This window comes from Rhinatrema bivittatum, chromosome 10, assembly GCF_901001135.1.
Source record: "Rhinatrema bivittatum chromosome 10, aRhiBiv1.1, whole genome shotgun sequence".
NCBI lineage: Eukaryota > Metazoa > Chordata > Amphibia > Gymnophiona > Rhinatrematidae > Rhinatrema > Rhinatrema bivittatum.
This window is the reverse complement of record NC_042624.1, coordinates 96,825,779-96,849,163: the sequence shown is the minus strand read 5'-3', so window position 1 is coordinate 96,849,163 and position 23,385 is coordinate 96,825,779. Positions and strand designations below refer to the sequence as shown.

At 40.6% G+C, this 23,385-nt stretch overlaps 1 protein-coding gene across 5 annotated transcripts in view; it reads right to left on the bottom strand.

Annotated features, from left to right (window-relative positions):
• Window positions 1-23,385, bottom strand: part of ZRANB2 (zinc finger RANBP2-type containing 2) — a 69,568-nt gene that overhangs the window by 31,821 nt on the left and 14,362 nt on the right. For 3 of the 5 annotated variants that reach the window (XM_029618897.1, XM_029618895.1, XM_029618896.1), the window contains 4 exons: window positions 22,208-22,290; window positions 19,657-19,733; window positions 14,191-14,310; window positions 1,031-1,227 (listed from right to left, as the gene is read on the bottom strand). In XM_029618897.1, the coding sequence (XP_029474757.1) occupies window positions 1,031-1,227; window positions 14,191-14,310; window positions 19,657-19,733; window positions 22,208-22,290 (477 nt within the window). Of the gene's footprint in view, window positions 1-992; window positions 1,228-14,190; window positions 14,311-19,656; window positions 19,734-22,207; window positions 22,291-23,385 lie in introns of all 5 variants that reach the window. The other 2 variants (XM_029618899.1, XM_029618898.1) reach the window with 1 other exon arrangement.

Here is a 23,385-nt window from a genome sequence, read left to right as displayed (position 1 = left end):
GCGCCCTCAACATGAAAATGCATGTTGATGGCCCTATTAGGTATGCCCGCGCGATACAGTAAGTAAAATGTGCAGCCAAGCCGCACATTTTACTTTAAGAAATTAGCGCCTACCCGAAGGTAGGCACTAGTTTTTGCCGGCACCGGAAAAGTGCACAGAAAAGCAGTAAAAACTGCTTTTCTGTGCACCCTCCGACTTAATATCATGGCGATATTAAGTCGGAGGTCCCGAAGAGTAAAAAAAGTTAAAAAAAAAAAAAAATTTAAAATGGGCCGGCGGCTGTCGGGCCTAAAACCGGACGCTCAATTTTGCCGGCGTCCGGTTTCCGAGCCCGTGGCTGTCAGAGGGCTCGAGAACAGACGCGGGCAAAATTGAGCGTCTGCTGTCAAACCCGCTGACAGCTGCCACTCTGGGCTAAAAGGAGGCGCTAGGGACGCGCTAGTGTCCCTAGCGCCTCATTTTGCCCGTTTCTACCGCACCACCTAATTTGAATACTGAATCGTGCGCGCCGGGAGAGCGGGCGTTCGTCCGCTCTCCCGCGGACTTTACTGAATCGGCCTGTTTGAGAGCAGCTTACAGAGCAAGGCTCACTGACAGAGTGCAGTAAAAGGGCTTGTAAACAGTTTGAGAAGGGGCCCAGTATTCCCAGCCTGCCCAAACCTTAGCAGCCAATACATTTAATTAGTAATTTTTGCCTTTGGTCTACGTAATAGCATTATCTAACAGCGTGTAAGAATCGTTTATATTGCTAACACATTGGTTTGGTTATACTGAAATGCTACTTTATAAAGTTTGAAAAATGCAATAGGTAAAATAATAATAATTTTCATTATCCATAACTACCAGAAATCTTAATAAAAAAAAAAAAAAAAAAAAGAGGGTACATATCACAGCAACAATTACATTGTTCTTCCCGAAGCTCACGAAACTGAAAAATTCATTGAATAAGAAAAAAACAAAGTTATGAATAAATAAGTTAAGTAGATACTGACATTTTGCCTGGTGTTACCCTTGATCTGTACCCGTTTACCTGGACCTAGACCTTGAACTTGAGTGAGAGGATGAACGTGATGAAGATCGGGAGTGGGAAGATCGTGACTTAGATCTGCTGCTCCGGGTGGGTTTCTTTTTCTTTTTGTCATCTTCTTCTTCACTGGCATCAAGATTATATTTTGAGAGATCACCATCTTCATCTTCCTCTTCCTCCTCCTCCTCCTCCTCATCATCCTAAGGAAAACAAAAAGTACTAACAAAATTCTAATATGTCAAAAATATTTTCACATCATGCCTGTTTTCCTTTATGATCTGGCTACAGGAGGCAGAAGAATACTGCTTGCAAATGAGATACTTTTTAAAATAGGAAATATTTATTTTATTTATTTATTTAAGGTTTTTTATCTACCAACATTCGTAGGAACATCATGCCAGCTAACACTGAACAATATTAACAGAAACAAGAAGCAATATATTAGTAGAATAATTTCTTTGCTGTGTATGTTCAGTTATTTCTGTCTCAATTTATCCTCTAATTTCTTGCCTTTTATATTTTTTTTTAACTGTTCCTGCTACAACCACCTCTCCCTTCTCAATTATGCCTCCTGTCTCCTCACCTACTTTACACAGTCCCTCCCATCTATTCTCCTTTCTTATGGAGAAGTCCATAAACTGCTTTTAATCTACCGATTTAGGAAATAGCCACTGCTTATTCCTGGCATTAGTAGCATGGGATTTATTTACTTTTTAAGTATTTGCCAGGTACCTGTATTCTGGATTGGCCACTGTTGGAAACAGGATGCTGGGCTCTGACCCAGTATGGCAACTTCTTATTAACCCATTCCTTAGAGCAAACACTGAGCAGTTCAGCTCTCATGGGGTAATGCCTCTAACTTAGTTACTTTTTGCGTATACGTCAGGAATGAACCTCATAAGCCAGAGTATGCTGGATATGATCTCAGTCTCTCAAATTTACTGCTAATGCCTTTTATTAAATCATGCATTGACCCAAAGAGAGCCTGAAGTTCTTAAGATGTTATATGTATAAGCAATGTACCAAGATGAGCTTGAAGATTTTAATTAGCCCTGTGATGCCCAACACAACTGGGACTATTTCTGTATCTTCCTGCTACATTTTCTTGGTCTCCGATTGCACTTCTGGTACTTGAAAATCTTCTCTCTTGCTCCAAACATTCTACAGAAGAGCCTCTTGGTACTCTGCTCTCTGGATAAAGATCATGGTTCTGCAAAATAACTGAGTTTACCAAGTTACTCGCACTATTCCCATAAGAAGTTAAAGCCTGCTCTGCTCAAGATGGAGCCAGCTGCTGGATGGCTGGAAGTTTCAGCAGGTTAGAAGTGGAAAGAGGGTCATTTCCCGTGATTCTGTGGCAAAAGGCATAGTCTGCAGCCAATGAATTGCTGAATACTAGGAGCTCTATCTAAAATCAGCTACATCTGAAAATTCATGTAAATGTTGTCCGGATAAATTTCTATCACTTTTTTTTTTTTTTAAACATAGAAGACTCAAAAACTAAGTGGATATATAAGAAGTGTCAGTAATCCAGAAGCCACAATGACTCTACAAGTTAATCTGATATAATACTTTTCCTAACCAACCATGATGTCATGAGGATTATTTTTACATTGTTAGAAAAAACTTATGATGGATTAACTGCTTTTTCATCTCAGACCTTTGCATCGTTGAAGCTTTATCATGTATGTTGTAATGCATATTCATTCATTCGTACTGTATATGAAAATTTTCGTTACTAAAAAAATAGACCTAATGCTCCTTCAGTGCAGCCTTCAGTTTAGTCTAACCTGATCTCTGAAGTACAGTCATCTAAATGACATCCATTTTTACCAACCATTAAGTTAAGATCCCACTGGTGCGTTAAAAATCGAAATTGAGTCTTGTATCATCAGCCTTAAAAATTGGCTCTCTGACCACTAAGGAGGCAACCTTCCTTTGAAAATCATATCCAAAAGTTCCTATCTTATGTGCTGCCTAAAATTCATAAGAGATCGATTGACCAAGGAAAAGATTCACTTTTTTAATCATTTTTTGGCTCCTTTTGTTTCACTTTTACCATCATACATCAGGTACTAACAAGATATGATTTTGTTCCTGGATCAGCTACATATTGACATGTCTGGTCTTTCTTTAGTTACTCACGACATGGAAGTGCTTTACACCATTATTCCTCAACAAGAATCCAGAGATTTTAGAACGCTGCCTGCATCCCCAGAAAATACCTACTGATCTTCTCATATTTACTGGAGATTGCACCCACCAAAACGTTTTTGCCTTTGACCATTATTACCACCAACAAATTTGTGGCACTGCCATGGGGGGCCACCATGGCACCTGATTTAGAAAATTTATATAAGGGTGCTTTCTAAGCACGGGGTTAAATACTTACCCTCACCAGACATGTAATTACATGGAAACGTTACATCCCATTGTTCCTGAATCCATCTGTTACACGCTAGGAAATGGAGAAATTACTTTCCTTAGAGTAGACAGATGGACTCAGCATCCCACCCACGGAATTCTCGGGTGACATCCCCGAGAGCGAATGATTCACAGGTAAGCCATGCTTTCCTTCAGCTAGGACACCCATCCTACGGGGTGTCGACGTTTCTCGGTTGAGGGCACTGGCGGTCTCCAGCTATAACCAATTCAACTGGTTAAAATTAATTGTTATCCAAGTTATAAAGTTATTCAATTATTCAGTCATACATATATCCACAATGCTTTTCGAGGAGAATACTGAAGAGCTGCACTTCCTGCAGGGGTATATGTACTAGGACTGACGTCAGATTGAAATCTGATCAGTCTCCAACTGCTATCAGGAGTACACTATACCCATTGGTCCTGAGTCCATCTGCTACACGCTAGGAAATTGTCATTTAAGAGTTCTGCTGTTTTTCAAGAATAGGAAATCTCTTTTTTGGACATCATGATTTCAAAAACCGAGAGGGGGTTTGCAACTTCCCTGTACTAAAAACCTGTGACCTCTAATACTCTTACATTTCACTAGTGTCCACCCATGAATTTTGAAAGAGAGTTTACCAACTTGTCAATATTTTGGACTTTGGAGGCTCTGTTCTTCTGTTTTTGAATATCAGACTCAGGCGAAAGCACTGTGTAATTGTTTTCTAACTCGAGGATATCATGTGATGTGTTAGGAAAACTTACCTATGTGCCAAATGTAGCCACAGACAGTGGCTATTTCTCCCTTGGTCTACAGATGACAGTCAAGCACGCATTACTTGCATTGTTCCGGTCTCTGTGGGTACCCGAGCAATCCGAACTTCAATACTCAACAATTGGCACATTTTACAACTTCATTCAGTTTTCAAGGAATCTCTGCGGTTCACGTACACATGGGGAGTGAATGTGAGAGATTCTTTGGTTCTGTCTGACTTTACTAAACAACCGTCCCCTGGTGAATTTGCTAACTCTGCTGGTTATCATTAACCATGTGGCAACTATACAGTGTGCAATGTTTCAATGCAATAGAAGTTTGCATTGAAACTTCTATTTACAACTGATGTGATATTTCGAGGATATTGCCTGGTTAGTTGATGCCACATAAATAATAGATTTATATGACATCAACTAACCAGACAATATCCTCGAAATATCACATCAGTTGTTCATCTATTGGGGTGATTTACCTTATACAATGCCCTTGTGGCAAATGTTATACTTGTAAAACCAAAAGGAGATCAGGACTAGGATCAAACACTGTTCAAACATCTCCTTACATTGTTCAAATGCTCCATTAGCAGCATACTGTGATGAACTGAGCCATTCTTTTCAGGACCTTAGATTTTATGTGCTTGATCAAACCTTGACCAAATTGGATAGGAGTCAGTTTTGATATACTTCATCTGGAACAGCAATGGATTTACAAATTAAATACTGCTGCATCACATGGCTTAAATTTAGAAATGGATTTTACTGTATTTTTGGGTTGAATCACTTTTTGCTATTTTCTTGCTGATTTTTTGCGGATGTTGACTTTCGTTATTACAGGTGACACTGATAGCAGACCCTGCGTGGATGAGGATCTTGATGCCCTTACGCCAGTTTCCTATCATTAGAGGTGAATTTTGACAGCTGTTTGCGTTGATGTATGTCACAGATGCCGTAACATCAAATCTCTTTAAGACACTATTTAAAAGTGCTTTTGTCTTGTTCTGTATTCTCTTCATTGAGACCTGCATGTCCGTTCAAGAAGGTGGCATCGATTTGTTTTCCTTACTCATGACTAATTAGTGTTATCTTTTGATTTATTCAGTCTATTCATTTTGAAATTTGTTCAAAGTTTTAATGAAGTAGTTCCTGAAGAAGCGTTGTTCGTGAAACCATGGCCGTTGTTGGGCATTATATTAATTTCGATTTAGACAGTTGATTTCTATCTAATTTTATTTGCGTAAAAAAAAAAAACCCTTTAAAAAAATTGAAAACTTTTGCATAGAGTATCGTTGTTAGCCCTTTGTGCATGAATGATAAGACCAGGTGGCCCATTTACAATAGGGCACACCGACTGGCTTGCTGATTCCTTGGGCTCATAGGTTTTGTATTACTTTATTTTTCTTTATGTTCAGCAAAGCCTTACATTGTTGATCTAGGTTGTGCATTCCCATTCTTTTCTCTTGGTTTCACATATGGGACTGTAATGGCTATACTGCTTGTTGTAATTTTCCTGTACTTTTACCAGATTCCAACTTCACTGTAGTTTTTCCTCTCCTGGACACACAAGGCTATTTAAGTTGTGGCTGGTTTCATTTTTAATTGCTTCATGCTCTTCTCTTCACCAGGCACACAGGATTGATCATAACACAACTGATTCTATCCAGTTTCATTTTCCAAGCTGCCTGCTCTTCTGTCCTTTAGTCAATCTTGACTGCCAAGGCGTAGATATCTCTGACTCTTAATCAGCTCTACCAGTTTCACTTCAGCTGCTGCATACAGATTCTAAAATATCCCTGTGGATGTTCCACAATGGAACTTCTAAGGCAGTGCAGTCTGCAAGTGCAGGTAAGAAGTGCTCCTCTTTTGCTGGAAATATTCTAAATTTTCAGTTATTTTAGTATTTCCCATAATTGCTCTAACTATCATGCTGCACAGGACACTTCGGTTTTGTCTGAGTGTATAAGCTTTACACCCTCATTCACTGATGTGACCAAGTTTGCCACTTAAATAGTATTTATATTTTGTAAGGGAAACTAACCTTTTTGTTAGGAATGTAAATAAAGGGAAGAGGAAAAACAAGGACGCTATGGTTTTCTAAAGTAGCTGCTGAAAAGGTAAGGAAAAACAAGGTTAGCATTCATAAGATCACAGAAATAGGAAGACAGGTGACAATATCTAGAAAAGCTAAGAGAAGCTGGGAAATTAGTTAGGAGAACAAGGATGAAAATGGAAGACAAATACAGTAAAATGGGTGGTAGCAGTGAATAAGACATTTTTTTTTTTAAAGATAGGTTGGTGATAGGAGTAAGTGTAAAAGTGGCATTGTGATTCAGAGATGAAGGGGAGGAATAAGTGGAGGCTGACAAGGAAAAAGTCGAATTGCTTAAATATATTTGTTTGATATTCACTGAGGAAAGGCCAAGAATAGGATTACAGAAAAGGAACACAAATAGGATTGGAAGTGAAGCAAACCTCAAAGAATTTTCAAAAGACTGTTAGTGAGGCACTAACTAAACAGATAAAGCAACAAGGCCAGATGTGACACATTCAAGGGTATTAAAGGTAACAGACAAGTTTTGGCAGTTCCTTGGCTGACCTTTTAAAAACTTCTTTAAGAGTCAGAAATAATTCCAGAGGACTGGAGACAGGTGGATGTGATTATTCTTTACAAAAGTCAAAGTAAAGATGTGACTGGAAATTATAGGCCGCTCTAACCTCTGAGGTGAGTAAATTAATGAAATCAATGATAAAACAGAGGATGTGCAATTTCTGGAATCTAATGAATTACAAGATCCAAGGCAGTATGGTTTTATCAGAGGTAGGTCTTGTTAGATAAATCTGATACATTTATTTGAATGGGTGACCAGTACTGCATATCAAGAGAGAACGCTAGATATAATGTGCTTGGATTTTAGTAAGGCATTTGACACAGTTCCCTATAGCGGACTTATAAATAAACTGACTGGGTTAGTAACTGGTTGAGTGGGAGGCAACAAAAGGTACTGGTAAATGGAGTTCATGCTGAAGACAGGGGTATTACTAGAGTTGTGCCTCAGGCATCAATCCTTGAACCAGTTCTTTTCAATATTTTTGAAAGCGATATTATGGAAGGATTATCAAGAAAGTTTTGTCTTTTTGTAGATGATACCAATAGGGTAGACAACCAAAGTGGCATTGTAGTGGGTCATTTATTTGGGCTGTAAAACCCCAATGGAGTGGTACAGTATAGGGAATGAACACCTTTCGTGAGCATGAACCAAGAGTGAAATCTGGAAGTAATTATAACTAATGATCTTGAGGTGGCCAAATAGGTAGAAAATATGATGGCAAAGCTCAAAAGACATTTGGGTGCATAGGGATTGGAATGGTCAGCATAAAAAAAAAGGAGGCGATATTACTCCTAAGTCCCCGGTGAGCATCGTTTGGAATATTGTGTACAGTTCAGGAGATATCTTCACAAGAATATACAGTAAATTGAATATACAGTAAATTAAACTAATCAATGGCCTTTGTTATAAAGCATATGAGGACAGATTTAAAGGTCTAAACCAATGGTTCCTAACCTGTCCTGGGGACCCCTCAGCCAGTCAGGTTTTCAGGATATCCACAATGAATATGCATGAGAGAAAATTTACATGCACTGCCTCCATAACATGCAAATTTTCTCTCATGAATATTAATTGTGGATATCCTGAAAACACGACTGGCTGGTAGATCCCCAGGACAGGGTTGGGAACCACTGGTCTAAACATATATATACCCTAGAGGAAAGGCGGAACAGGTAAGAAAATAGAGGCGGTCAATACCTCCAAGGTATCAATGCACAGGAAGCAGGCCTCTTTCAACAAAAAGCAAAATTGAACAAAAAGCAAATTAGGACAATTCAGCCAGACATGTGGGGTGACATTATCCTACAATGCCAACATAAAATGTTCTCTCTCACAGCTCAAGTCTTTTAGAGCATGCATGGGTGTTTTCATACAGCTGCCTCCTCCCAAGTCCTCTCAGTCTATAAGGAAGAGGTGGGATTGTCCTGCTGTCTACAGAGAACACTTTACAGGTAAGCAACTATTTTCTCTGTAGACAAGCAGGGCTACTGTTAGCCAAACAAGGCTGATAATTTCCTTTTCTCTAAGGAAGGTAGGTCAATCCACACCAGTGGGTTATGCAATCCTATCAGCAGACAGAGACAGAGTAAAATTGACTCTCTGATGTCAATGACATATAGCCTGCCCCAACATCAGCCCACCAGTATTTCTGGAAAAGCCAAACTGTGGACAAACGGATTACACATGAACTTGACTATTAATAGTCAACCACTCATGCTTCCAACCAATTGGGAACACTGAGCTCAGCCAAAAGAGTTAACATGTACTAAATATTTGGGGCTGGTTATGTCACTTACCAGTCCTTCAAACGGATTAACAGAAATAACACTCTTCATTATCTGCATCTAAGGGACAACCTAAAAGCAAGTAGGTAGCCCAAAGCGGATTGTGGATTAGCCTGCATTTCTTAGAGGAAAGGAAATTATCAGGTAAGTAGTAATTTCTCCTTCCTCACCACTCAGGCAGACCAATCCACACCAATGGGATTCACCAAAGCTACTCTCGAAAGGGTAGGAGGCTGCCCGTGGTCCTATCAACACCACACGTGTGAAAGCGGTATCCTCCTGGACCCGAACATCCAAGCTTGGAGAAAGTATGAAAGGAGGACTACATCATTGCTCGGTAAATCTCGACAGGAGACAAAAAACAAAGCTCTGCCCATGATACCGCCTGAACTCTAGTGGAATGTGCTCTAACCTGTCTAGGCAATGGGATATCAGCATCCACATAAGTGGCTGTTATGACTTCTATTCAACGGGCTATAGTTGCCCGTGTCGCTGGTTCACCCTGTTTACCTCCACTGTGGAGCATGAAGACGATCAAACTTCCGGAAAGATTTAGTAATCTTCAAATACTACATCAGATGCTACCTGACATTCAAGGCATGCATTAGATGAAAATCACGCTCATCTCTATCCCTGTCCAGGATGGGCAGGGAAATAGTTTGATTCAAATGAAACTCTGAAACCACTTTCGGCAAAAAGGAAGGAACAGTTCTAAGCTGTACTGCTCTCGGAGTCATTCGTAGAAATGGCTCACAGCAAGAAAGAGCTTGCAGCTCAGAGACCTGTCGCACTGAACAGGCTGCTACGAGAAAAACTGTTTTCAAAGTTGAGCAGCCTCAGAGAGAGACCATGCAGTGGCTGATAAGCAGGACCCGCCAAAAAACTCAAGACCAGATTAAGGTCCCAAAAAGGCACCAGTAGCCGCAAGGGAGGACATAGATGCTTTTTCCTTCAAAAACCTAGAAACATCTGGATAGGAAGAATGTTCCACCACTGTCTCGCCCCCCTTCCTATAACAAGTGAGCTCCTACCTGCACCTTCAGAGTGTTAAGGGCCAGGCTTTAAGCAAACCTTCCTGTAAAAATTCCAGTATCAGTGGAATTTCAACTTTGAGAGGATGAGAACCTCCGCTCTTCATACCAGCTCTCGAACAATCTCCAAAATCTAACATAAGCTAGAAATGTAGAAAATTTCCTGGCCCGGAGCAAAGTGGAAATCACTGCAGAATAATAATCATGCTTCAGCAACTGAGTCCTCTCAAAGGCCAAACTGTAAGAGAAAACCAGCCCTGTTTGCCGTGCAGTATGGGGCCCCTGATGCAATAGATCCTTCCTGAGTGGCAGTCCGAGAGAAGTGTCCACCAGTAGTCTCTGAAGATCGCATACCAGGGCCTCTGGGGCCAATCTTCCGAATGACCCTGCCTATCATTGGCCATGGTGGGAAGGCATACAACACCCTGCTCCGTGGTCAGATCAGAATAGCATCGATACCTAGCACTCTCGGATCCCTTTTGCAACTGAAGAACCATGGCACCTTTGCATTGCTTGAGGTAGCCAGCAAATCCAGATACGGGCGGATATGAGTTGGAAGGCTTTATCTGCCAACTCCCACTCTCCTGGGATGTCCTTCCTGGCAACGTGGGAGGTGGTTATGCCCTGGTGGTGTTGCTCTGCCCAAACCATGAGCGCATCTACCTCCACCGATGACCAGTTGGCTTCTGGTTCCTCCTTGAATGATTATGTGCCATCGTAATGGCATTGTCTGACATTCTCATCACTAAAGCTTCCAGGTGCTTGGTGAACCGCAAGTGCTTTCAACTGACTGACAGTCCAATGCTGCTTCTCTGCATTCCAGTGACCTTGCAACACCAACACTTGTCAATGAGTCAGTGAGCCACCCCCCCCCCCCCCGCCCCAACCCAGAAGGCTCGTATCTGTCGTGAGCACTAACCAGTTTGGTGTCTCCAAGGAAAACCCCTTCCTGAGATGATTCACTTGTATCACCACTGCAAATGGAAACTCATCTCTAATAGCAAGTGGAGTCTCACCGTCTACTCCCATTACTGCGGATTCCACCGGAAGAGCAACGTGTGCTGAAGGACCGCATGTGTGCCATCATCCCAGGGACAACATCCAACGTAAGAACTTAAGAACATGCCATAGTGGGTCAGACCAAGGGTCCATCAAGCCCAGCATCCTGTTTCCAACAGTGGTCAATCCAGGCCATAAGAACCTGGCAAGTACCCAAAAACTAAGTCTATTCCATGTTACCGTTGCTAGTAATAGTAGTGGCTATTTTCTAAGCCAACTTAATTAATAGCAGGTAATGGACTTCTCCTCCAAGAATTTATCCAATCCTTTTTCAAACACAGCTATACTAACTGCACTAACCACATCCTCTGGCAACAAATTCCAGAGTTTAATTGTGCGTTGAGTAAAAAAGAATTTTCTCCGATTAGTTTTAAATGTGCCACATGCTAACTTCATGGAGTGCCCCTAGTCTTTCTATTATGCGAAAGAGTAAATAACCGATTCACATGTACCTGTTCTAGACCTCTCATGATTTTAAGCACGTCTATCATAGCTGCCATCGACCCCAGGACTTGCAGATAAGACCACACCATTGAGCGAATAGTCCTTCTCAGTGCTGAACTTGAGTAATTAATTTCTGGATGCGACTCTGGCAGAAATGCTCTGTCCTTCTCTATATCGAATCGCACACCAAGATACTCTAGCGTATGAGATGGCTGTAAACTGCTCTTGGCCAAGTTCACTACCCAGCCTAGTTCCTAAAGCAAGGAGATCACCTTGCGAGAAGCCAAGTGACTCTGTTCTGCACTTTTGCCTCAAATCAACCAGTCGTCCAGACACGGATGGACTAGAATGCCCTCCTCGTGCAGAGACGCCACTACTATCACCATGACCTTGGAGAAGGTCCTGGGTATAGTATCCAGCCCGAAAGGCAGGGCTTGAAATTGATGACGACATCCCAAAACATGAAAGCGCAGGAAACTATGTTCCTGGCAAATGGGAATACGTAATTATGCCTCTGTCAGGTTGAGAGTCGTAAGAAATTCCAGTTTGTACTGCCATTGTTATGGAACATATAGTTTCCATTCAGAAATGAGTCTCATGCAAATGTTGATGGAGTCCCTTGAGATCCAGGATGGGCCCAAAAGATCTCTCCTCTTTCTTGGGAACAACAAAATACATGGAATAGCACCCCCTATTTTCTTGTGATCTAGGAAAAGGAATTACAGCCTTCAAATCAAATTTGGTGAAATTCCAGAGCACAGCCATCCTTCACCACTTCCAGGACTTACTGGTCCATCGTAATCCGGACCCACCTCTGATGAAAGAGAGATAGACGGCTGACTATCTCCTGAACCAGTAGGTCAGCCCTCACACCTTCACTGTGATTGAGATACTCTGGTCCTGGAGCTTGCATCCTTGAGGCCTTCTAGGCCGAAAGGACTGATCTTCTGAAGGGATGAGAATTTGAGTAGATACTCCTCTGTAAGGACAAAACTGATGGGAAACCCTGGAGCGGCCCTTCACCCCAAAAGAATGCAATGCCATCTTCTTGTCCTCCGGTAAACAAGAAACTTTGGATTCTCCCCAGCTGTGTGCCATTTTCTCTAACTCACTGCCGAATAAACGAGAACCCTTAAAGGGTAACCTTGTGAGACTGGACTTAGAAAATAGTGTCTGCCGATCAATTTTGCAGCCACAACAGGCGTCTAGCTGTGATCAGAGAAGCCACTCCTCTAGTAGTCGTCTGCACCAAGTCACAGTCTACACTGGCTAAGAATGCTGTCCCAAGTTCCATCACAGATGCACCATCTGACCCCACACTTTGTATCTCCTGAGAAAGATGCAAACCAGCTAGAGCCACCAGGCAGCAGCAAGAAGCAATCTGCTAATTCACTGAGGATGGCCTCAATCCTCCTATTCTAAGTATCTTTAAGAGCTGCCCCTGCTTCCACTGGAATGGTGGTTTGCTTGGTAACAGTGCATACTAAGGCAACTTATCTTTGTGAAAAAAACAGAGCAAAGTCTGATGCAGTTCTAAATCAGGTAGAATTTCTCCCTCTTCCAGAGGGGAGAAATTCAAGTCCCTATCAGAGTCATCCGACATATCATGATCCTCATCCCCATGAACAACTTCCCCGCGGTGCTTGCCCACAGTGGCTGACGAGTGGAAACCCCAATTATGTGAACCCTTAATAGGTTGCTTCACCTCCACTGGATGCCCCTGCAGATAAGTCTGCAAGCCCTGGAAAAATTCCACCCAAGAAGAGGAGGATGGATCCAAACTAGGACCCATAGGTCCAAACCTGACATTCTCTAACCCTTCTGTTGGAGATGTGTCTGTCATCAGGAAGAGGGGAGGGGGACACATCTGTTGTGTCACCTTCTGCCACATTCTTCTCTACAGTCACTACAGTCTGAGACTGGATTCCTCCACACAAAGGGAATGAGACCAAGGCACCACTAGAGTGACCTCTCTTTTATGAGAGCTCCCGAGGAGTGAAGGTAAGTGGGACGACTCCTTACTGGAACAAATCTGATATCTTGAACAGGAGAAGTTGATGGTACCCTCATTGTGACTGGTCACTGAGGTAAAGCTATCTGGTCCATGTGCTGCTGTACCCTTTGACTTGGGAGATGGGGAAAGAGACATCATCTTTTGAAACCATTACAGGATCATCTTCTTGAGAAGCATGTATTGGACAACTGTGTCGATGGCCACATAGAAACCAGAGGCACAATGGAGCATATGAGGTCTGCAGTCTGCAGACAAAGCCTATTGGCTGATGGAAAGAAAGCAGCTTAGGAGGCGAGATGGAGACAAGGGCACCAGCATGGATGAAAGTAACTGAAAGGAGTCTCCTCCAGGTCTTCCTAATGCTTGCTCCTGACTCAAGTTCACTGAATGCGATGATGGTGAAGAGAGTTGATGATACATTGATGCCTGCTTTGGCATCAACTCCAAGGCATGGTGCTTTTTTCTTCTGTGCCATTGATCCCACAAGGAAAGGGAAATGCCCTGGTGTGCCAAGGGGCTCATGGGCTCCTGCACTCAATGCTTCTGTGTGTTGCTTGACCCTAAACTATGGTGGATCTGGAGTTTGGCACCACAGTTGGGCGAGGTTTGCTCAAGAATCTTCCACTTGACTCAGCATGGAGAGAGCCCCAGAAAGCCCCACTCCGGGAGGAGAACGGCTCTGACTTTTGCAAACCTCCTCCATTTTCCAGGCCCTATTCCTTTGGGACCTTGGTGACATTCGACTGCAGTCACAGCAGTTGGATGAATCAGGGTCGGACAGAGGCATCAGTAACAAATATCACGGCTGTCTGTGAAGGACATCTTTTGGCCACAGATATCCTTCAAGCTACTGAAAGTAGCCTTCTTTGAGCCAGACATCATTATTCTTTAACTTTTTATTTTGTAGCAGCACCACTGAAAACTGCTGTTGAGATGGGTCTGTCTGGTGTCGTCTGATGACATCACCCACGTCATGGCTAATTCTGCCTTACTTGTCTACGGAAAAACATTTATTAAGTTGAAAAAAGATTTTCAAATTACTTACATCATCCAGTTTATATTTAGAGAGATCTTCTTCCCCATCCGATTCCTTATCTTCATCATCTTTTAGGATAGACTTGGGACCAACTGGCTTTCCTCTGTATTTTTTCTTTTTGCGACCAAACTAAACACAAGAAAAAAAAATTACTTCATGACATTTTGAAATTCATATTTTAATTTCCAATACAATGAACAAGAAAAATTCATGATATGAGAGAGAGATCAAAACAGAAGTAATGCAGTAACAACAAACATTTTTCAATACAAAGGCATTTCTAGAATTAGATCTTGATATGTGACCCAAAGGAAGTAGACCTGTGTCATGCTAATGAAGGAATCTACATTTAATCCCTTTTAATTAAAAAACATTTTTAATTTCTATACATGTCTTACAAAATTGACATTTCACATTAGAAAATTTACAAACCATGCAGCACATACCATATCTATTATATAATACAAAAGGATATTACACCCTAATCACCTCAAATACTTATCATTTATGTCTATTGCACAAAACCTATCACATTCAACCCATTTATTTAAAAACTCTTCTATACCGTCGTTAATTTAATTCACCATCACAACGGTTCACAGAAAGGCACAATAAGAAAAACCTATAATTGGTATAGATTACAAATTAAACATGTGCTAATATAGAACGATAACATTTAAATAGAAACTGTGTGTTAAATAAAGCATATATGTCTGTTAGAAAACTAAAGCAGTTCAAAATCTACGTTAATGTATTTTGAGATATAAAAGAAAAAACTAATTGCTTGGTGCGTCCTTATAGACATACACCTCCCTCTTACATATATTCCTTTATCCACACTCACTCTACTATTGTCTCTAATAGTTATCTGCATCTTATCTTCTTAAAAGAATAATCACCTTACACAATAGCTATACAATCAAATAGTTTGGTAAATCAATCCCAATGACTTCCTGGATCAGTCCCTACGGAAGCTGGATCCAATCCGATTCGCCTTAATAAGGCTTCTTTGGGGGACACTGAAGACTTATGAAATGTGTAGGTGAAATCTGCTCTTCTCAAAGTACTAGCCACCGGACATCTCGTCTTACAAATATATACTGAAATGTTATCAAATTGTAAATGAATTTCTATAAAGAAATAATCATCCATACTAATTATCATGAATAAAGACCCACTATCAAAAACTACCATCATATATAAAATCAAATCACCAAAAATACCTCTTCTCTAACAAGAATATATCTGAAAAATGGACCTCCCCTTCAGCTTTGTATTCTGACACTGCTGTGTCGTGTGGTAACCAATATATCAATATATACCTTCAAGTTTTTTTGCACCAAAGGAAGTACAAACATTAGAAAATATTTCTTCATGGAAAGGCTAGTACATGCATGGATCAGCTTCTCAGCAAGAGGGAAGACACAAAAACAGTAACAGAATTCAAAAAATGCATTAAATAAGCAATCGAGTAGCGCTAATGGCCAAGAAACAAAAAGGTAAAGTCTTCATAGATCAATTATAGGCTATGGCATGCACAAGAAAAACTTGGGCAGACTAGATGGCTCTTATGACTCTTACTGGCCATCATTTTCTAGGTTTCTATATTAGTATGCACTACAATCTTCAAATTGACAGATGGGAAAACCAATGCCTTGCAAGCTATATTCATGACAAGGGTTAGGGGGATTTTGAAGGGATATTGAAATGGGATATGATCAGAAATTTCCTTTATCTATTAATTTCCTTTCCATTAGTGCTTCTACACCAGTCCAGGAATGCTGCTTGGACTGGTGTAGCTAGACAACATAGAAGTGTACAAATATTTGAAAGAAGCATACAAAATTAGAACAAAAATTAAAGTATGCAACAGAAGAAGCTAGGAGGCAAAATTTAATTTATACTCAAAGATTAAGACATAGCAAGAGTAACAGTGCTTTGGAGTAGTCTGCCTTCAAACGTGACTGAATGCGTTTTTGAGGACATCGCCGCAGCGTGAGCACAGACTTGTGCGCAGCATGCTATCACTGAGCAAACAAGGGGCAGACACCGGCAGCCATGGGAGGGAGGGAGCAGCTTCAGACGATTGATTTAAGAACGTAAGAATTGCCATGCTGGGTTAAACCAAGGTCTATCAAGCCCAGCATCCTGTCTCTGACAGTGGTTAATTGAGGTCACAAGTACCTGGCAGATCCCATAAAGTAGATCTAATTCATGTTACTCACTCCCAGGAATTGCAATAGCTTTCTTTTGTCTACCTGGCTAATAATAAAAAGGTTTGGACAAGTTCCTGGAGTTGCAGAAATCCACTGCTTATTCCTAAAATAAACAGCTTGGAATCTATCTATCCCTTGGGATCCTGCCAGGTACTTGTAATCTGGCTTGATCACTGTTGGAAACAGGATACTGGGCTTGATGGATCCTTGGTCTGATCCAGTATGGCAAGTCTTAGGTTCTTATGTCCAGCCTTTCAAAGCCCCGCGGGCGTAAAAACCAGGGTTTATGCGCATGGCTCGGACTTGTACAAGTGCTGGGTCTCTCCAGAGGGGCGGTGGGCCATGACAGCACCATTCTACGCTGTCCCAGGGAAGTGTGCGCTGGCAGCCGGCCAGCGTGCAGATTACTTCTGCTCCAGAGGAGCAGTAAGTAATGAAACAAAAAAAAATGTAAGTAGATAGGAAGGGGTTAGGGGTCGGGGAGGAGAGGAGAGGAGAGGGGAAGGAAGGTTAGGTAGAGGAGTAGGAAACTGGGGGAGGCCCGATTGTGTTGCCACATGTATTTACTGAACGTTTGCCCCCCCGCCGCCGCCCCGCATGCACTGTCCGCACATGCACGTGGCCATTGGATTTTATAACATGTGCGTATTGGGAACCACGCACCTATGGACGGCCGCACGCTTCTTTTAAAGTCGACCCCTTAATGTGTTATGGAATTTTCTAAGCCTCTTTAAATCCCGCTATGCTAGTCGACTTGATCATGTCCTCTGGCAACAGATTCCACAGCTTGATTGCGCGCTGAGTGAAATCATATTTTTTATGATTTGTTTTGAATCTGTTGGCTGTTAATTTCATGGGGTATTCCCTTGTTTTAGTATTTGATAGGATAAATAACCATCTTTATTTACCTGTTCCACTCCACTCATGATTTTATGAACTTCCATCATGTCCCTTCAGTCGTCTGTTCCAAATTGAACAGCCCTATCCCTGCATAACCTCATCATAGAAAAAGATATTCCAACCCTTTTTTCATTTTTGTTGCCCCCTTCAATTTTTTTCTAGTTCTGTTATATCTTTCCTGAGATGGAGCGACCTGAACTGCACACAATACTCAAGGTTTGGTCGCACCATGGCTAGAAACAGAGGCAATATGGCATTTTCCATTTTATTCATTTCTTTTCAGATCAATCTTATCATTCTATTTGCTCTTAACCGCTGCCACACACTGAGTAGGGGATTTCAACATTTTGGGGTAGATTTTAAAAGGGTTACGCGCATAAGTCTTTCAAAAAACCCCTGCGCGCAAGCCCCAGGATGCGCATAAGTCCCGGGGTTTTCCTGGGGGGGGGGGGGGGGGGGGTGCGCTGCAGCGGCGCGTCATTCAGGGGCGTGGCCGCGGGCGTGGTTCCGGCCCGGGGGCGTTTCGGGATCGTGGCAGAGACCTCCGAAATTGCTCCCGGGCTGGGGAATCGTGCGGCGGCGGCCGGCCAGGCATAACTTTCGCGATAAAGGTAGGGGAGGGGGAGGCCGCTCCGATTTTGGAGCGGCCTCGGAGGGAACGGGCAGCGTGCGTATGGCTCGACGCGTGCAAGGTGCACAAATGTGCACCCCATTGCTTCTACAATTTTGCCTGGTGCAGAGTTGAGACTCACCGTCCTGGATCACTACTGGAGCCCTTTTTTGCCACCTTCCAGTCTTTAGGAACCCTGACCATTTTAAATAATATAGATTTCTAGTGAAAAAGTTAGCAATTTCATATTTAGTTATTTTAGAACCATGGGCTGGATGCCATCTGGTCCCGGTGATCTGTTACTCTTTAGTTTGTCAATCTGATCTATTACATCCTCCACTGTCACAGTTATTTGTGTAGTTACTCAATCTCCACCATTAAAGAATGTTCCAAACATCCTCCTCTATAAAGACTGAGAGAAAGAATTCATTCAGTTTCTGCTACTTCCTTGTTCTCCCTGAGCACCCCTTTTATCCCACAGTCATCTAGCAGCACAACCGACTCCCCTCACAGGCTTTCTGCTTTGAATGTACTTGTCTCACTAGCAAGCCTTTTCTCAGTCTCTTAGCCTTTCTAACCACTATTTTAAATCTAACTTGGCACATCTTATGTGCTTGAATATTTTCATCATTCACGTCTGCTTTCCATTTTTTGAACAATGCCTTTTTAGTTTTAACTGCCTCCTTTACCTAACCATTAAACCATGCTAGCAGTCTTTGGGTCTTCATTTGACCTTTATCACTGCATGGAATACAGCTTATCTGGGCTTCTAAAATGGTATTTTTAAACAATGTCCATGTCCTACGCAAACTTTTAATGCTTGCAAGAACCAGAATCTGGGGTTTTAGCGTTTCTTAGGGATTATATCTGCTCATCATCATCAGACCTGCCAGCAGTTATATAATCTGACTAGCTGGTTGACCTGGATTGTTTTGTTCCAATTCTTGAATGATAAGTATTTCTCCATTGAAATTTTCAGTGTTAATGGGTTAATTTAAGTTTTTCTTGAGCATTTATACAGACTGGGTATTTTACATGCAACAAAAAAAACACAATCTCAAAATTGTGATAATTATAATTATGGAATAAATAACGCCAAATTCCAGTAGAGATGACAAAATGACAAATTTCCAACTATTCAAATATCCAGTAGGAAATTTATTCTATTCTTGAAAAAGCTCTGCTTTAAAGAATCAGTGGTACAGCTGTGTCTGACATGTACATGTTTTGCACACAGGCTGCATCAGGAGAGATAGAATACTGCATATATCAGCAACAGAAATGACTGTAAGAGTGTATACAACATAGTGACTTCTACTCTCTATACCACCATACTATTACTTGAATGCTTATGCATGTGTGGGAATAGTCCCTCTCCACTTGTGACTTTGGGTTATAATTATGGTACACTAATGATAAATGATTATAAAACTGTGATAGAAGTCAATACTTTGTTCATTGTTGATTGGGTGAATGGTTCCCTTGACTTGTAAACAAGTTTTGTTGTTGTTTACATTGATGTGTACTGGAGTACACCAGTTGGTGTGTGTGGGTTTTGTTGTGTGATTGATGTCCCTTGACTTGTATACATCACCATCCTAAAGCACATCATTACCTTTTTTTGGATTGATATGGGGGCTGTCACATATATAGAAACCTCATCCTTTTTTTTAATCTGATTTTTATGTTCTTTTACTTTTATATCTTGCACTAATTTCTGATTGTCATCTTCAGGAAAAAAACCATTACCTCATCATATTCTCCATCAGATTCTTCACGCTCTATGTATTCAACATTTTCCCGTTCATTAAATCCTCCTCCATATCCTGTAAAAAGGAAAAAAAAAGATTTCTATAAAGAATATTCAGTTGGCTATTTCCCTCAATCACCATCTATCTAGACATCCTTCTCACATACATGCACATAATTCTAAATAAATATACTGGTTAAAGCACATTTTTCATCTTTTGCCAAGAAATCCTACTCAAATCTCTTACACCTGTTATTTTATTTAGCTTTAAAAACCACCAGTATCATTAAATGGTGTGAAAAAAAACCTGACTGGTTTTCCAACTGACCAGACATATGGCAAACACTTACAAATCACATATTGAAATTTAGGGTACTAATCCAAAAATACAAAGCCCTTGGTTTGTGAGTAATGACAAATCTATATATATATATATATATATATATATATATATATATATATATATATATATATATATATATATATATATATATATATATATATTTTTTTTTTTTTTTTTTTTAACTGCACAACTGGCAGATTATTTTCTGACCATACAGATCATAAGTTTTTCCTCTTCATAAAATGTGCTTGGCTCTTAGAAAAAGGAGGTGGGACAATGAATTTTATGAAAATGAACGCCTTCTGCAACATGGAACAGTCACATTCCTACATGAAAATCAGTTATTTTCTTAGAAGAAAAGCAACAACATGACATTACAAGACCTAAGAAACAACTCAAAAACAACTATGGCTCAATGTTTAAAAAATTAAAGGTCTAATCGATTAAGATTCTTTCCCCAGAGACACATAATGGGAGAAGAGCCTCAGTAAATAAGGCTCTTTTTAAGTTTAGATGAGAAATTATAAACATGATAAAGCAATCTAGTCCACAGTTACAACAGTTTCATACAGTAATAAAATTAAAGAAAAGCAACTTATAAGGAAGTTGCCACTTATGAAGTTCAAAAGTTATGTTAGGCAATGGAAAAAGTGTTTCTAAGAACATAAGAACAAAAGAAATTGCCATGCTGGGTCAGACCAAGGGTCCAAGAAGCCCAGCATCCTGTTTCCAATAGAGGCCAAACCAGGCCACAAGAACCCAGCAAGTACCCAAACACTAAGAAGATCCCATGCCACTGATGCCAATAATAGTAGAGGCCATTCCCTAAGTCAACTTGATTAATAGCAGGTAATGGATTTCTCCTCCAAGAACTTATCCAAACCTTTTTTGAACCCAGCTACACTAACAACATCCTCTGCCAACAAATTCCAGAGCTTTATTGTGTGTTGAGTGAAAAAGAGTTTTCTCTGGATTAGTCTTAAATGTGTTACTTGCTAACTTCATGAAGTGCCCCCTAGTCCTATTATCCAAAAGTGTAAATAACCAATTCACATCTACTTGGTCAAGACTTCTCATGATTTTAAAGATCTCTATCATATCCCCCCTCAGCCATCTCTTCTAGAAACTGAACAGCCCTAACCTCTTCAGCCTTTCCTCATAGGGGAGCTGTTCCAAAATGATAAGGGGAATGGAACAGCTCCCCTATGAGGAAAGACTAAAGAGGTTAGGACTTTTCAGCTTGGAGAAGAGACAGCTGAGGGGGGATATGATAGAGATGTTTAAAATTATAAGAGGTCTAGAACGGGTAGATGTGAATCGGTTATTTACTCTTTCGGATAATAGAAAGACTAGGGGGCACTCCATGAAGTTAGCATGGGGCACATTTAAAACCAATCGGAGAAAGTTCTTTTTACTCAACGCACAATTAAACTCTGGAATTTGTTGCCAGAGGATGTGGTTAGTGCAGTTAGTATAGCTGTGTTTAAAAAAGGATTGGATAAGTTCTTGGAGAAGTCCATTACCTGCTATTAATTGAGTTCACTTAGGGAATAGCCACTGCCATTAGCAATGGTAACATGGAATAGACTTAGCTTTTGGGTACTTGCCAGGTTCTTATGGCCTGGATTAGCAACTGTTGGAAACAGGATGCTGGGCTTGATGGACCCTTGGTCTGACCCAGTATGGCATTTTCTTATGTTCTTATGGTCGCCCTTCTCTGTACCTTCGCCATCGCAACTATATCTTTTTTGAGATACGGCGACCAGAATTGTATACAGTATTCAAGGTGTGGTCTTACCATGAAGCGATACAGGCATGACATTTTCCGTTTTATTAATCATTCCCTTCCTTGTGTAACAATTTCATAGTTAAAAAAAAAAAAGAAATCCCTGGAAAATGTCCTAAGATATTTTTTAATATTAAATTTACAAGTCTCACATACATGGAATGTTGGGGTTTTAAGCTTAAACAAGCAGATACTATACTAGGCTGGCACCCCATAATACTCCATGAAGAAAATCAACGAAGACACTAATTTAAAAACATTTTGTTACAATTATGCTGATCTTTTATACTGTTGACTAACTTGTAATGTCTATCAGAACCATGGGATTCCACATCTGCTACTGGAAACACTTAAAATGATAGGTTACCTTTTAAGGTTGGCATTTTACATTTTTTTTCCAAAGTTTACAAAAGCTTCTCACCTGTTCTTTCCTCCAATTTAGCATACTTTGGAGTATTGCACATATTACACTCTGATCTCCTGGCCCAATTCACATTGCCACAACTGTGGGGAAGAAAAGAATACATACTAAATTTAATTTCTAGAAAAGATGTTCAACAACAAGATACATACAACTGTACACATACACGTGTCTGTGTGTATATATATATGCGCAGTGGAGACCAAGAATTGTCACTATCTGGTTTGAAAATGCCAAGTAAAATAGTTTCAGCTTTGAAAGAAACTCAATACCCAAAGGCATACTGTACAATAATTCAAAATTCAACATGATAAACAATGGGCCAGATGTAACACAGGGTTCCCCCCATTCTGTTCCTATAGAAACAATTACATCTGACCTCGTTTTACTATGTATCAATTAAAAATGTACTCTTACTTTGCAGTTTTTGAATTGCTTCCCTCCAACTAAGCATATGTATAGAACGGTGAGAAATCACTTCGAAATCCTCACTGGCTATACTGCCATAAACATTTTATTTGCTGATATAGAATATGTGTGTCAGACTCTTGTCAATATCACTGTTCCAAAGAAAAACTAGGGAAGTTCAGTTGAGCAACTTATAGAATTCCAAGAATGTCAAGTAATACATTTCTTGATACAAATTAAGTTACAATATTTGCAATGTGTAGGTTTGCATTACACAGCAGAGTGTAATTTTAAATTACTTATCAAAATGAAAATTGGTTCTTACCTGCTAATTTTCGCTCCTGAAATACTACAGATCAGTCCAGACAAGTGGGTTTTGCATCCTTACTAGCAGATGTAGGCAGAGAACTAAAAAGCTTTTCAGGCACTGCAACTTAACAGAGTGCCACTGCAGACACTCAGTACTGACCTGTGCCCAAGCCAATGTACAGCCATAAATCAACTCAAGTAACAACTTCCCCTCCTAGGGCGAACATAGAATACCAGGTTGGAGCCCTCTGAACTGGAGTCCTCACATCCAAGGACACAGGAAAAACACACAAAAACTTTTCGGTCCAAGGTTCCAGCTATATACACAAAATTAATCTCTGCTCTAAGGAACTAACTCCAAAAATACAGTCTTTCGGAATCAAGGGGATGGGTCTGGACTGATCTAGGGTATTTCAGGAATGAAAATTAGCAAGTAAGATCCAATTTTCCTTTCCTGTTCA